This window comes from Solanum verrucosum, unplaced genomic scaffold (genome assembly GCF_900185275.1).
Source record: "Solanum verrucosum unplaced genomic scaffold, falcon-dt-bn FXZP01000101.1, whole genome shotgun sequence".
NCBI classification, from domain to species: domain Eukaryota; kingdom Viridiplantae; phylum Streptophyta; class Magnoliopsida; order Solanales; family Solanaceae; genus Solanum; species Solanum verrucosum.
Window position 1 is genome coordinate 303,629 of NW_026020111.1, and position 17,672 is coordinate 321,300.

General features: G+C 34.0%; 1 protein-coding gene across 1 annotated transcript; it reads right to left on the reverse strand.

Moving 5' to 3' along the window:
• Positions 1 to 7,358: 7,358 nt before the first annotated feature.
• Positions 7,359 to 15,866, reverse strand: LOC125825450 (LRR receptor-like serine/threonine-protein kinase RGI2). The gene is made up of 3 exons (XM_049504789.1): positions 12,977 to 15,866; positions 12,402 to 12,884; positions 7,359 to 7,771 (listed from the first exon to the last, which is right to left on the reverse strand). The coding sequence occupies exons 1-3, from the start codon at positions 15,864 to 15,866 to the stop codon at positions 7,359 to 7,361; spliced, it is 3,786 nt and encodes a 1,261-aa protein (XP_049360746.1).
• Between the last annotated feature and the right edge of the window lie 1,806 nt (positions 15,867 to 17,672).

The following is a 17,672-nucleotide window of genomic DNA, read 5'->3' on the forward strand; positions in this document are numbered from 1 at the left end:
CGAGGTATTTGCAAGGCACAATCAACCATAGTTTGTTGTAAAAAAGAGAATGAAGTTCACTGTTGATGTGGTTTATAAATAGTGATTATGCGGGAGATTACAATGATAGAAAAAGTAGTACTAGTGATTTCTTGTTTATGTTGGGATCAAATGACATTTCATAATCATCTAAGAAACTGCCTATTGTAACTTTATCCACCACAAAATTAGAGTTTGTTGCTGCAACAACATGCGCATGTCAAGCCATTTGGCTTAAGAAGTTGCTTGAGAAAGTTCACTACAGGCAAGCTTATGCTACTCCCATATATTGCAATTACATAGATATAAGGTATCATTTCTTAAGATACCTTACAAGTGGTGGTGTAATTGAGTTGCATTACTGCTAGCATTACTGCATGAGTTAAGACCAAGTAGCAGATACCTTCACTAATGTTTTGATGAAGGAAAGTTTTCTGAAGTTTAGAAGAATACTAGCGAGGTATCTACTCATTTGAAGAAGTTAAAGTTCTTTAAACTGTGTTAGAAACATCAATTTAAGGGATGGTACGTTAACAATTTTTACTATATATACTTGAACTCTATTTAACCAAGTTTGTTTTACCTAGTCTTTAGATAGCTAACTCTTAACTTGTAGGAGAGAAGAACTACCAGTTATTAAGGAATAGGTAACCGTAAGTTATGATTTCAACCTAAATATAGACAACTTTATTCTCATCAATAACACGATATTGAAATCAATATTTTCTCCTCTTTTGTGTTTCTCTATCTCTGTATTCTATTCAATAATTTTGACATTGAATGTGAACGACGAGAGAGATATGAGAAAGTCGAAAGACATTATAATGAGATGGAAGAATCCAATATGCTGGAAATCCCCTCGAGGCCCCAAATTCATGTAAGTGATGCACCACAATGAGAAAATGAACACATTCTACACGCATGCAAAAACTAACCCCACCCTCGATCAATAATCTTTTCTTAGGACGGAACCAAGTAGGACTAAGGGTTCCTTCAAGTTCTATTGGGGGGAAAATTATATTTTTTATACATATATGATAGATGTAAATTATTTTGAACTTCTTCATGTGTTTGTTTATTTATTTCTATTTTAAATAAATAAAACTTCCATCTGCTGAAATCAAACCTTTTTTTTCATTAAAAAATTGGCCCAAATCAAAATCTTCATCCTAAACCCTCTCGTGTGTATTGTCATCACCCTATTAGTCGTCTTTTAGTATCAAAATTCAGCTCTCTCTTGAGGAATTTTGGTTCATTTTCAAGCTTTGATTTTTGAAAAGTGAAGAGTTATAGCGCTTCCCTAATTCTTCATTGGTTGAGCAAAAAAAAGGTTGTTGTATTATGCGTGTATTTTTACATTTTGTTAATTTTAGTTTATGTGAGCAAAGGCAAGACAAATGAAAAACTTCACATACAAATGAAGACAAGTCATGTGAGCAAAGAAAGAACTCTTTTCCCACTATCTTATTTTTTTGGTTTCCCATCATGTGTCCGAAACCCATATTAGAGCCCCGACTAAATTTGTATCGCGCACAACAGGGCACATTTTGGAGTGGCGCTCCCAATAGGATTTCTCCATACCCAGGGTTCGAACCCGAGACCTCTGATTAATGGTGAAGAAGTCCCACCACTATACCACAACCCATATTGGTATCACTATCATTATCCCTCTCAACAAGTCGGTCCAATCCTATATTTAATGCTTTGTTGCTATGTTTATCTTATTACCAATCTTTCTATGCTTATTTGATTGGTGTATAAATTTGAACATCAAAATTGAAGTAGATAAAAAAAAAAATGTTTTCCTTTAAATTTAAATTTGAATTTCCATGCAGTTTATTATTATTTTCATTCACTTTTACTTTTCAATATATTCTTTTCTTCTATTTTTATTTGCTTAATATACTCTTTCCATATAGTTTTACTTGTTCATCTTTTAAAAAAAAAACATTATACCACTCCTAATGGTTATTACCTTTAACATATTAAGAAAAGATATTTATTATTTCATAATTATTTCTTAATATTTATTACTTATTATTAAATTATTTTTCAGGACCTAATAGGCTGACGAAATTCTCATATCAAAATGACTTGTTGGAAAATTTTATAAAACTTTTTCAAAATCACAAGTAAATCATTAGACAGAAATATAATCATAATAATAAAAAGAGAATCCTAATCGTATTCTATGACAACAATATTATTGAAGAACTTGATCTTCAAAACCTTACAACATTGTTTTGCAGTGTTCTTTTTCTAAGATGGAGTGACAGAGAAAATCGATGTCTTCTGATTTAAAGACCAAATTCCTTTAAGAATTCTGAAATGTTTTTTCAGAAAAGTTTTCCTCAGACATAAGGAAAAGGATAATGATTTATTAAATTAATTTCCTTAGATATTCACCTTTAGGCTAAAATATTTTAATATTTTATTAGATTATAAATTAGACTCTTTTAAATGATAGCATGTCCATACACAAATATATTATTATGTGAGTTCATAAATAAAATGTGAAATGATCACTTGTACAAATTTGTATTATGGATCCTTTTACTATGCCTTTTACCAACTGAATTCTTAGACTTAGGGCCCGTTTGGCCAAGCAATATGGTATCATGATATGATATCATAATATGGAATTATGAGATGAAATTGAAGTTTTGTTTGTACATGCGATATAAAATTTTGATGTTGTATATTTTCTCATAAACATACAAATTTCATAAGTTGTAAAAGTATTAAAATAGCCCCAATTGTTTATCAAATCTTACCAAATAAACAAAAATGTATAAAATCGCATAATATATTATTTCATTGCTATTTGTTCTCCACTTAAGTAATTGTTTTATCAAGCTTTAATTCAATAATAAATTGAACATAAATTTTAGTGTACTAGTCTTTAATATTACTCAACAATCGGTTGGTGTGAGTTAAAGTAACTATATGTTGGTGAGAATAATAAATTTGATATATGTCGGTTAGAATAATAAATTTTAAAAAGTAATGATGTCATTATAAACTTTATTTACAAATAAAATAAATGGTTAGTAGATATAAATGTGGGGTTGTTTTAACAAAATATAAATTTGTGCATCAATTTTTATATTAAAAATATCTCAAATCATGATACGGAATTCTCATATCATAGTTTTTGGAGAATATGAAATCACATCTCATGATATGGAATCATGAAATGGAATCAGCATAAAATCGCATGTCCAAACGCTGATTCCATCTCACGATATCATATCGTGATATGGTATCGCATGGCCAAACGCCTACTTAATAAAACCCAATATATCAAACCCTTGTAACCATTGACCATGTTGATGTGTCATTAAGATGGCCGAGTTGGCAAGAAAGTGTGATTACTCGCGTGTAAAAAGGCAAGTGAATATCATATTTAAGATAAAAATATTAAAATTATAAAGGAATAAAATTAAGAAAATATTTTTTTTCAAACTCTTCTTCTTCACGCACTCAACCATTTTTAGCCATTCCAATCCCTTTTTCTTTCTTCTCTACACAACATTGTCATCTTCTTTAACAGATCTTGGCATTGACATTGGCACCTCATTGAGTCCATTGCTTCGCAGACGAAAGGTGAGAACGATGGTGTTTGCTGGAGTCCACTGATTCGTAGTGGAGTGAGAGAGAGGTGGTGCTGGTTCCTTTTTTTCGCCAAAGCGGGAGGCGGCAAGGAGATTTGCCAATCGGAGTTGGTGGTGAAGCAACGACTTAGGATTGAAGGATTTGTGTAGGTTGGAGAAGGAGGAAAGGAAATTGGTGAGGATCTGGCAGATATGGAGACGGGTGTGGGAGAGAGTCTATGTGGTCTCGCCGGCAAAAGGAGTGGCAGCAGCGATGACTTTTTCCGGTGAAATTTGGCCATTTCACCATGGAAATGGGAGAAGATGTATGGCCAGTGGTCACTTTGGAGTCCCAAATTTTAGTTTGAAGAAAAAATTAATTTTTATTATATTACCATTTATTTAATAATTTTAGTTAAGAAAATTTTAAAATAATTAATGAAGATTATTATGACATGTTATTAATTTATGTGACATGAATTTGACATGTCATCTATTTAGAATAAGTGAACTACACACATGGTATAGTAGGAGGGGTTTACAAATCTTTTTTTGATTGAATCTAAGGCTTCAGTTGGTAAATAGTTAAATAGAAAGATTCAAAATACAAACTCATACCTATACAAAGATCATCAGACCATTTCGCCTAAATAAAAATTACTAACAAACCATACTTATCCATATTGTTATGTGCGTTTACCCAGTGTGGAAAAGAGAATTGAGCTGTCTAGGTCATCCATGGTGGAGTAACATTATTGTTGTTTTTTTGTTTCATCTCTTATAAGTGTGAACTGCTGGCTAGCACCATTCAGGTGACAACGTTTATTGTCATATGGACAAAATGTCAGCAACAAAATATGTAAGATAATGATGACGATTGCTTAAACGTGATGGAAGATCTCGGATACATGGATGTTATAGATAAGACTGATCAATTTTGGGATGATCCGCGTTTCCCCAAGTGACGGAAATTTTCAACAACATGACAGAGTCGGGATTCCAACTCTCACAAGATGACATCAAAATTTTGGGCTAATGAGTGATCTTTTCCAAGGTGACGGCTAGCCGGCTGTTATTCTTCTTTGAGTGGCTGAAGCAAAAACAAAGACTTGATCTCTGTACAAGACATGAGGAACAATAAGCTCAATCATTCCACTATAGAAAGCGCTTCGAAACGCTTGGGGTCCACAAAAGAAGGGAAGAAACAGTTGTTGACACTCATACTTGAATACAAAAGAAACAAACGAGTGAAGCAGCAGCAGCTGAATCTCTTAATGAATCGAACCCAAACCCTAACTACGGTTTCCAGTGTAACACTGGCTTCAATCCATCGCCATGGATACCACCTCCCCGCGAGCCCTTTTACCCAATCCCTACGTTCATGGGGTTTGAAGGTGATCCTTACTGTAACGGACCTTCATTTGCACCTCACTTGAGTCAAACAGTAAATGGGAAAATGGAATATCAAACTATGGACTCCGCGGTGGAATACGTACAATCCATTAGTTCGTGATAATGGCACCACAAATGCTAATCCAGCTCACGATTTGTTCCGTCAATATCCTTACCAAATTTTCTATGAGAATGGTGAGATTGGGATCTTCTGCCAGGAAGAAAAGAATGGCTCGGCAAAAGTACCATTATCGCCACCATAGCCTCAGTCAAAGTCAACATCAAAGCCAAAGTAGTACTGACCAAGGTTGTCTTAAGGATTGTTGGAGAAAATTTTACAATGTGTCCAGCTAATAATCCCTTCTGATTCTCCACCACCGATGATGATGGTTCCACCACCTGAGGCACCACAACTACATCCTGAGAAGCTCAGGATGAAACCAAGCATGGTTCTGTGGACAAGCAATCGTAGGTTTGCTTATTTGTTTCTCCACATTTTCTATAGAGATCGATGAACTTTTACACTATTATGTCACCTAAAAAATAATTACTCCGTACAAGTAACTGTTTGGACTTGCTAAACACAAAATGGAAGGCAATTTGCTACAATAGAAAATTCTTTATGCTATTATCCGTGTATATAAATAAGATCGGTAAACATAAAGATAATTTATGTATATTTGCGGCAGTAAATTTTGTGTGGATATTCTATGGCAGGGTTGGAAAACAGAAGGTGCTGAAGCAGAGTGATGTTGGAAATCTTGGAAGAATTGTGCTTCCAAAGGTACTTAAATTTTGTCATCATGAATTTTGATGTATTAATTTCAGGTTTTTAGTTTATATGACTGGAAAATTCTTAATTTTGTTAACAAATAGAAAGAAGCAGAATCTCATCTGCCAAAATTTGAATCAAGGGATAGAATTTCAATTGCTACGGAAGAAATTGTAAATTCTCGTGTTTGGAACATGAAGAATAGGTATGTAGACTCAATTTTAATGGAGATGACCACTAGTTTAGTTTGATTTTTTTCCCTTATAAGAACAAACAAATTAGTCCATTTTTAGTCGAACTGCAAATAAATTTGTGATTTATTTATTTTTTTGGGTGTTTAGATTTTGGCCTAATAACAAGAGCAGGATGTACCTTCTGGAGAACACAAATAATATAAACACATTTCACTATGATCCTGCTAACATCTTACTAAAAGATACTTCTCATCTATTTCAATTTGTTTAACCTATTTTTCTTTTTAGTCTGTTTCAAGAAGAATGACTCTTTTCCTTTTACGAAATATTATTCGTACACTTTAACATGGATTAGTAAATCATTTGACTTGATAGTGTAAAAAATTGTAAAAGTTAGCTAGCTGAACAAGATTTATTGATAAATAAATGAATGGTTCTCCAGGAGATTTTGTGCGAGATAATGGACTTCAAGAATATGCAGACATCAAGTGTGGCAAATATGTAAGTCCATATATACTTACAAGTATTTATCTTCAAATCACTTCTGGTGTTAATTAATTTGCTGGATATATATATAATTGTTGAATGTTACATGCATCAGTTGATACGGGGAGTAAAAGTTAGACAAATTGGACAAAAAGCAGATAGCAAGAAACCAGCAAAGAAAAACGCCTGTAATTCGTCTTATTCCAAAGTATGTTATAACACGTTTCATTAGTATTTATGGAGAAAAATGTGTGCAGATGATACAAAATTGTTGAGAATTACAAGTGTGCGGCCTGTAAATATAGTACTCTATTTCTCCCAATTTATATGACTTACTTTCTTTTTTAGTCACAAAAAAGAATGATAGATTTCTTTAAGTAGTTCATTTAATTTTAAAATGTTTATTTTACTCTTAATGAAATAATTTCTAACCACATAATTAATATTTATGACTTATTTTAGACTACAAATTTTAAATGTCTTTCTTTTTTCTTAAATTCTGTAGAAAGTCAAACTAACTCATACAAATTGGGACAAAGAGTGTGTGCGTGCGTGCGTGCGCGCGTGTGCGTGCGTGTGTGTGAGGGTTTTCTTTGATTGATCACTTTAACAATGTTCACTAGTTCAGTAAAAATTTCAATTGATTTACCAATCTAGAAAACACAAAGCATCATTAAAGACTAAGGATGAAAAAAAAACTGACTTAATAGCATAAGAACTCCATAACCTTTTATTTTGTGATCTAAAACCTCCTAAAAACAACAAGGGACTCAATAAAAAAAAGGCAAGAATTGACCATAATAAAAGACTCGATCACTAGTAAAGTCAGTCTTCTCCAAACATAGCTTGAATTTCAAGAACTCCAACTATAACTCCATGATAATTTTGAGTTCAAGATCCCTCCTACTCTTCTGGCTCAGGGGCAACATTTAAATCAAACTTCAGATGCTCAGTCAAAATAGCACTTTGTGTTTCTTTTTTAAATTTCTCTACCCGCAACTTCAATGTCAGCTTCTGCTCCTCCATGTGTTTATCTGAAGGTATTTCTGAGCCAAGGTGCATAATCTTATGCATTAATATTCTTTTTTTATCTTTCTCATTCCATGCTTGCAATTCTTTATGGAGATCCTCCAATGCCTCAAAACCATTTGATTTACCCTCAGCATAATCACGTTTGCGATCCTCTTGTTTCACTTTGAGAAATTTATCAATTATTTCTTCTATGCTTGTGGAACCATAGGAGCACGATTTTCCACTTGGTGTAAAGAGCATAACACCAACATCTGCTCCAGTTTGAATTGCAAACTTATTTGCATCTTGGAACAAAAAAAAATTATTTTTGAGAAACTCACCATACGTGCTCTCCCAGACTCAATCAACTTCATTTCAATTTTTTGCTTGCCTTTTTTGGTCTCATTTTCCATTGGAAAAATATGAAGAATAAAGTAAGATGTTTTTGTTGAATAAGACTTGCAATTTAAGAAGAATATTTGTGTAATTTATAGTAGGTGCGTGAGTGTACTCTCACGAGTGTTGTAATGTTTTCTGGTTATGAGTCTAGCTAGCTATCACGTGTATTGTCATGTTTATTTAATGCTTCATATTATTGATCGAGTCTATCTATCACGTGTATTATCATGTTTGTTTAATGCATTCATATTATGAGTCTATTATCACATTTATTTAGTATTTTCATATTATGCAATTTTATGGCAAGATTACCTTGTAACTCAAACAAAAATCTGAAGTTGCAATGTAATAATGTCGAATTGAATTTAAAGATAAATAAAACATAAATAATGCTTATGTATATAATGTTAATTCGAAAGGTGGACCAATTGGAACAATAGTACATTTATCTCTTTGTGACCTACATGTCACAAGTTCAACTAGTATGAGCAACCACTAATGATAGTGTCAATTGTGCATCACAAACCAAATCCTTATCAAGAGGTGATTATACTAATCTAAATAACAATATTCAGATCTTATGCCTCTATAAGAAATGCCATCCCAAGAATACAACTTCTTACAAATGCATTCAACAAAACTGAGTCATAATAAAGAAGTACCTAATGCATCTTGCATTCATCCTCATGTTATAAACACCACATTCAATCCTAGAACTATAACCACTCCATGAACTCCTACCTAACTAATCCTTCTAAGAATTTCTCATTCTATCGACATCTCTACCAACTGAAATTTCACACATTACTACCAAGAAATTGACTAATTACTCTTATCTAACTATTACTCATCATAAAATCTCATTTTTAAAACAAAAGCACCAAGCCCAATTGGAAATGCACCATCGCCGAGAGTTAGTTGAGTTATGGAAATCCCTTGAGAGAAGGAACTCCTTCTTCCTCCACATTTATAACCTAAGATGGAATAAGCACACCATCACTACCATACTAAGAAACATCAACCCTCTCCTATCTATCATCACACAACTACTATCATTAAAATCACTCGCAAAACTAACAAAGATCACTGAGGGAGTTAAGCGAAGGATCATATGCACGATTCATTTGAGAAATCTGAATGAAAAATATGAATGATGTAACATTATGTTTCTAGCCATTGAGATTAAATCATGAATTCGCGAGACTGAGCATACTATGAGACATGAGTGCTTATATGAATAGGTTCATATTATAAGGCTAATATCCATAACTTTATGGAGTAAGATTGAGATCAATTAGCTAAAGGCTTGCCCTCACTAGAAACATCAATAGGATGTTATAATGACTGAACTTTGAGGAATACACTAGAGTATGAATGGATTGAGATAACACTATAACTCTTTTTGAACACATCACTATTTGATTCTTTAGGCTTGACTTGGTTTCTCATCTTATCATCTCCCCTTTAGATCTAAAGCGGATACTTTAAGGCTAAGGATCTATTCCATTTTTCCTAAACTAGTATATATTCAATCTACTCTAATACTCAGAAAAAACTAATCTCATGGCTACTAAACTTTCCATGTGCAGGTACTGGCAAATTCTTCATTTTGTTAACAAATAGAAAGAAGCAGAATCTCTTCTGCCAAAACTTGAATCAAGAGATGGAATTTCAATTGCTATGGAAGATATTGTAACTTCTCGTGTTTGGAACATGAAGTATAGATGTGTAGACTCAATTTTAATGGAGCTGACCACTGTTTAGTTAGATTTTTTCCCTTATAAGAACAAAAATATTAGTCCATGTTTAGCCAAACTGCAAATCAATTTGTGATTTATTTATTTATTTGGGTGTTATAGATTTTGGCCGAATAACAAGAGCAGGATGTACGTTCTGGAGAAAATAGGTAATATAAACACATTCCACTATGATCCTGCTAACATCTTACTAAAAGATATTTCCGATCTATTTCAATTTGTTTAACCTACTTTTCTTTTTAGTCTGTTTCAAGAAGAATGACTCTTTTCCTTTTACAAAATAGAAGTTTCATATTATTCGTACACTTTAACATGGAGCAGTAAATCATTTCACTTGATAATATAAAAAATTGCACAAGTTGGCTAGCTGAATGACATTCATTGATAAATAAATGTATGGTTCTCCAGGAGATTTTTGTCCGATATTGTCACGCTCTGAAACTCCACCCTAGACGCGACATGGCACTCGAAACTCCACTAGGCCCAAGAGAGCCAACCAACATGTTTAACCCGACTAATTCAATATAAATACCAATTTAAATAATAATGCAGAAAGTAAGGCCAATCTCAATTAACCTTCGAGAGAATTCAAAAGAGGAAAAACCAATTCAACTCTTAATTAGAAAACCAAATCCAACTAACCACAGATCTACGAAACCTCTACTAACAAAATATCAATGTCTACATCGAGACATGGCCCCCGACATACCATGAAAACCAAAGGGAAGACAAATAAAGAAAAGTCTGCTTTCCAAAAGACAGAAAGCTCACCACAATGTTGATTGTTATCCCTCAATCATCTACTGCTGCCTTGAACCACGAACTTGTGTCTCTGATCCTACATCATGAAATGATGTAGTGTCGGAGGACGGTCAATACGGCCAATACTAGCATGAAAACCAGGGAAAAGGATAAACAGTATACATATATAAAACATAACCATAAAAGAAAGGCAAAATCATAAGTACAGACCCAAAGCATTTGGACATAGACCTTTCAAAATCATTAATCATGAGTAAGGTAGTATTCACCGACATAATGCGACCCACAGACTATAAGGGTCTGGCCTCCTCCGGTCCGAGGGCTCCAATCCATGTATGTCGAATGAATTTAGGAAGTATAAGAATCTGGTAAACTAAACTCTCCCAAATAAAAAACTCTAGAGGCTGCTCCGATTTAACAACCTACAGTAGCCATCCATATTTCAGGACAAGGATCTCCTACACCGGCAAATGCGGTTTCGGGTGATGAGTCACAAGGACTTTACACCTTCTTGGTGATACTACCAAACTCCATTTAAGCCCCCAATTAAAACATTTACAAGTTTTCATTTATTAAGAGTTATCCGAATAAGGCATATTCTCATTGGTATCGTCATACCAATACTTGCAAGCTATTCAAACCATGCCAATTTCATAGTTAGCCATTTAAAACTCTTTAGTCGTCGTTTAAAACCAAAGACTCATTTATGTTAAGACATTCCATTCAATGTCAGCTTTACGTTTCTTACTGATGCAAGTAGTAGAAACAGATTATTTAATGATTTTCTACTTTCGGTCATATTATACAATCTATAAGGCAAAATAAATTTGTAGTGATCAATCTATCAACCACTAGTCTATTAACTGAAACAAAAAAGTACTCTATCAAACATGCAAAACAAGTAGCAGTAATTTTAGAAAGGGAGAATGCAAAAGACAGCAATCAGAACACCATTAACGTCTACTAAAACGCATATTTTAAAAAAAAAAAATCGATAGACAATAAAAATATAAAAGTTTAAAAAATTTCTAACCATTATCCAAAGCAAAACGCAAGTAAAGATGCGGAATCAAGAACATGAACTCAAAACATATCAAATTTTGACAAATTTAATCAAGAACAATCAATTTTTTGTAAAAATTCAAAATCCACTAAACTAAAATGCAACAAAAAAAAATAGTAAGATGGAGCTAAAATTATCCGGAAAAAAAAAAACGAACTTACCTGAACACAAGATGATGAAGGTTTCGACTTGGAAAGAAGATTGGAGAAAAAAATATTTCAACTATTTGAGATACTCAAGAAAATAGGGAAGAAGAGAGAAAAATTGTTGAATAATTAAATGAATTTTAAACAAGTGGAATATCTAATAAATATAAAAAGGGGCTTAATTATATTTTTGTAAACTTGTATTTTATCCCCCAAGTTTTTAAAGTGATGAAAAGGTCTCTGATCCCACAATTCAACCCCACTTTTTCACTTTTTCTTAACCTAATCCTACAAAATAAATCAAAAAGAAATTGAGTGTCTATGGCCTAAAATAAGTTTTTGTTGGTGGGTACAACACTAAAATATCTCATGTTAGTCTTGGTATTGAAGTACCTGATTTGCCTTGTAGAATATCAATGCATAAAGGTTAAATTCATACTATCCAATTAGACTACATTTGACTTTCAATTAAACATAATGCACCAGTTTGATCCAATCACTCAATGAAACTAATAGATTTATCTTCTATTGTATGTTTTGTATGGTTGATATATTGATTGTTATTTCTGAAGTAGTACAATAAATGAAGCCTTGAGTGCTATAATTTTGGATAGAAGAAATTGCAGAATAATGACATTGAAGATTGTCTTATTAAATATCATAATGGAGATGGTTCTGGACTTCTTTTTACAAATTTATGGTCATTAGTAAAGCCCACAAACTCAAGCAGAAATATAACTAGCAAGAGGAAGAAAAAAGAGGGGGGGAAAATCTAACTATATGAATGAAACAAAAGTCTATTTGAAACCAATATTCTTGGTGTTGGAGGAAGAAGAATGTAACAATGAAGATGCAGAAAAGCTTGTATTATTGCTTTGCAAGTACAAGCTATGCATCTTTGAAGATGGCCCTCCATCACTACTACTCTTATTGTCTCCTCCATCTTTAAGGAGCGTATCAACTTTTTGGTACTCTTCTCTTTCATGTCTCATCTCTTTCAGCATTGCTGCGACATCTTTCATCGTTGGTCTATCATCTGGTGATGGATTAACACACAGCATAGCTACTCCTATAGTCTGCATCATCTCATCAACTTCTGATTCAGGACGACCACATAAGCTCACATCTAAGACTTCATCACTGCCTCTTTTCTGCCTCACCCAATCCACAATGTGTACTCCATCTGGTATTGTAGGATCAATTGGCTGCTTTCCTGTTAACACCTCTAACACAACTACTCCAAAGCTATAAACATCACTTTTCTCTGTTATTTTCATCATGTATCCATATTCTGCACAAGATAATATATACATGTGTATTAAAGATATAATGTATATAATTATAGTGTAATATTGTAAAGTGGTACTACGACTTGTGACGAACCTGGTGCTATGTATCCGTAGGAGCCAGCTACTGTATTGGAGGATCGAGCAAAATCTCCATCATCGACGAGTTTGGCTATACCAAAATCTGCAATGTATGGCTCAAAGTCAAGACCAATGAGAATGTTGTTGGCCTTGATGTCCCTATGAACAATTGGAGGTGTACAATCGTGGTGTAAATAAGCAAGCCCTTGAGCTGCACCTAGGACAATCTTGTATCTCAATTCCCACTCCAAACATCCATCACTTCGTTCGTGTAGAAGGCTACCTAGGCTTCCATTAGGCATGTAGTCATACATGAGTAACCTAGTGTTTTGATTCCAGCAGCAACCTAAGAACTTAACGATGTTCTTGTGACGGATGGAGCCAAGGGTTTTTACCTCGGTTGAGAAAGAATCGCGAACACCTCCACTAATTCCTGACTTTAAATTTTGGCAGTTGTATCCAGTTGCCAATGTGGTTGGCCATAGCTTCTTGACTGCAATTGCTTCACCATTTTCTAGTTCTGCACGATAAACAACCCCGGAGCATCCCTTTCCAATAACATTGGATTCCACTAGGCATCTCAAAATTTGTTCAACCGAAAAATTCAACTTCTGGAATGGAGTAAACTTCCAAGCCGATGAATCCCCTCCTCCAAATTCAGAATCATTATCTTCTCTACTCATTTTCCTCACTCTGTAAATTGCCAGCATTCCAAGGAGTGCCAAGGCTATAGTCACCACAGAAAGGAGTGCAATTGCCAATTTCAGCCTCCATGACCGTCTTACATTGCTATTACTCATCATTCCCCCGCCTTCAACATTGCTCAAGAAACAAGAATCATGTCCCAATGAGCACAAACCTTTGTTGCCAGCCATCTCTGCGGATGATAATTGCCTGAACAACTTATTATCAGGGAGGTAGCCGGTAAAATTGTTGTAGGAAACATTCAAGGAAACCAGATTTTCAAGCCCCGAAAGAGACAACAGGTCTCCTTCAAGCTTGTTGTGGGAAAGATCTAGTACTGAAAGTTTGTTTAAGGCAGATATCTGCGGTGGGACTACCCCACTCAAGATGTTCCAGCTTAAATTCAAGGCAATGTCAAGTGTCTGAATGTCAAACAATTCCACTGGCATGTTCCCTGAGAACTCATTGCTGCTGAGATCAAGCAATTGAAGGCTTGAACAATTGCCGAGAGTTGGGGGAATCGATCCAGAGAAGGCATTCTTACTAAGAACAAGCCGGTTAAGGTTAGCAAGTTGACCATAGCTCGCTGGAATCTGTCCGTTAAACTGATTCAAGGAAACATCCAAAATCTCTAGCCTACTGAGAGAAGAAAGAGAGCTAGGTAAATTCCCACTTAGAGTGTTATTAGATAGATTGAGCATTTGCAGTGTCTTGCAATTGCCAATCTCCTCAGGAACGGATCCTGTAAGGTGGTTCTCGGAGAGATCAAGAAAACTAAGGTTGTCTAGAAATCCTATCTCTCTTGGAATTTGTCCGCTAAGTTTATTGCCAATAAGTCGTATACGAATAAGAGAGCTACAATTACCTATCTCAGGTGGGATAAAACCAGAAATATCATTGGAAATCAACAGAAGCTTCGTTAAATTAGTTAATTGAAAAAGGTCAGGAGGTAAGCTACCAGTAAGAAGATTATGTGATAAGTCCAGAGCTTGTAGGCTTCTGCAACCACCCAATGCAGGAGGAATGCTTCCTTCAAGCTTGTTCTGCCAAGCAAAGAATACATTTAGCTCCTTCAACTGCCCCATTTCCGGAGGAATTGAGCCTGAAATTTGATTCGTATCCATCTGAAACTGTAACAGATTTGTCGCATTAGAAAGAACCGATGGGATTGAACCAGAAATGTTGTTGTTACTAATCATCAACTCTTGGAGATTCGTAAGGTTCCCGAATGACCAAGGGATGCTCCCGCTTAAAAAATTCAAAGAAAGATCAAGAATAACCAAACTTTTGCAATTCCCAATTTCATCAGGAATTAGCCCATCAAGATTATTTTGCCAAAGCAGCATCTTTTCTACTTTCTGAAGCTTTCCCAACTCTGCTGGCAGTGAACCTGACAGACTATTTTGGTATAAATACAAGTCAACTAGCTCTGAGCAGTTGCCTATTTCTGAAGGTATTTTTCCAGAAAGCATTGTAGTATAAATAGATAATACCTGAAGCTTTCCCAAGTTACCCAAAGATGGAGGAAGCGAACCTGAAATTTTCGTATCAGCAAGTCCCAACACTATCAAGTTCTTGCAATTCCCAAGCTCATCCGGAATTTTCCCACTAATATCTTTATTCCCTCCTGCTCTTATATTTTCTAAAACTCCAAGTTTTCCAAGTTCGGAAGGAAGATTTCCGCTAAACATATTGTCAAAGATAATAAGATTTTTCAGGTTAATGCAATTGCCAACCTCTCCTGGAATTTCCCCTGTTAGTTGATTAGAGTTCAAAATCAAATCTTCAAGATTTCTAAGGTTACCAATAGTTTTCGGTATGGTACCAACAAGACCATTTGAACTAACATCAAGTGTTACAAGTGAAACACAATCTCCAATATCCTGTGGGATTGTTCCAGTGAGATTAGCACCAGAAATGATCAGTTTTTGCAAGGATTGTAAAGAGGACATATTAGAAGGAAAAGGAAGAGCCAACTGAATAAACTGAATATCAATTTGTGTAACGAAAAGATTAGAAGAACAAACTATATGAGACCATTTACAAGGATTGGAATCTGAAGGATTCCAGTTTGAGAATGCTTGAGGAATTGGTGAATTAGTAGAATGAAGCCAAGAAAACAGGACATCAACTTCATTTGAAGGAAGAGCAAAGTTATGTAATAGAAGAAAAAAAGTTAGAAAGATAACAAGATTTGGGAGGTCCAAGAATCGCCTCGACATTGGCATTTGCATTGGGCATCAACTTCCAAATTCAAAATAATTTTCTTAGGTGAAATGCATTGGAGAGTTTGTTTATATTTTGGTTAAAACGCAGAATCTAGCTTTGCAGGGAAGCAAGAAAAGAAGAGACAATACAATAATTAGTTATTAAAGATTTGAAATAGTCACAAACAACTCCACCATCTTTCACCTCGGGGTTCTCTGCTGCATTATTATTAGTAGATGCCACCATGTGTTGCTGCATTGTTTTCCTCAAAACTCATTGTTGGTCTTGCTTTGGTATCTGAGCTCATTGCCTCTCCACTCTATTCATGTTTCTTCAATTTTGATTTCAAACTAATTAGTAAAATAAACACTTCTCATGAAACTCATTTCTCTTTTCTCTCATTACCATTTTCCAATAATGAGATGTTAGAAAACGAGGCATTGTCTTTGCACAAAATCTAACAAGACGTTTGGTAGAGTGTATCAGGAAAAAAAAATGTATGTAATACTTTTGTGTATTACTAGTATCTTGTTTGATACTCCGTCCATTCCATATTAATTTAAGCTTTGAGCCATTTTTCATTTTTCAAATTAACTTAAGTTTTCAATTTTCAAGACTATTTTTAAAATATTCTTTCAATTTTACCCTTTAAGTTAGTATTGGAATTAGTTATTATAATTAATGTTTAGTTATTTTTGACAATAATTAATAAGAGTAAAAATGGAAAATTATGTTCAATTTATGTCCTAACCTACTTTTCTTAAAGGGTGTGAAACACCTCAAAGCTTAAGTTAATATGGAATGGAGGGAGTACATTTTTTTCAATCTATGTACAGTGGGTGTAGTTACATGGTTGTCAAGACACCTTTCGTCGAAAAAAATATCATATATACAAGTAAAATGATGTAGGAAATGATTAAATAACATGTATTGGACATATTTAACACAACAAGCTATTGTAGCCCAGTGGTTTCAGATGCTTGTAATTAGGCAATGCTCGCGTGTTTAAATCTTACTAGTAGCAAATGTTTTTTCTACTTTTTGAAAAGAGCTTTGTTGTGCTATTTTTGGACACCTTTTGTGAAATTCTTGGCTCTGCCACTGTGACAGAATTGTCCCTCAAAACTTTTTCTATATCTCTTCCATCATATTTGTGATTGGTATTTTAGTAAACAAATGTTTCATTTTTAGAAACTATGTATCTCAATTTACATGTTATTTTTAATACACCAAATTAAATATTGCATAAGAAATAATATCAACATAACTAATGCGAACATAATTAATACAAACATTATTAATATACTATATAAAGCATTATTCTTTTACACCCTAACAAACGACGCCTAAAAAAACATGAAAATGTTTGGTCGAGTGTAGTGCCTAATGTGGATACAACATCTTAAACGAAATGTTCTACAACGTTTAACCTAAATATCCATTTGATAAAATAGATAAGGAAGCCAACGTCGTGTTAACGTCCCTATTTTAACTAAATTTGTAATGCCTTCATATATCCTACATTTCTATTCTATTACATACAAATGGGTTCATCGTTCCTTAAATAATTAATTATATTCGTAAGATACAAATATTTAGTCTTAACCTTTTCAATTTGTTTGCCCTAATAGTGTCGAAAAACCATCATCCTTACAAACTTCAGATTTTTTCCCATATACATTACTCTTTTGTTCCAATGGAGTTGATTTATTGTGTATCAATAAATCAGCTCCATTATGTACACTATTTATGATGAACACAATCTTTGTGTAAAGCAATCAATAAGTATTGAGGTGGAATGGTAAGTAATCATGATAAAG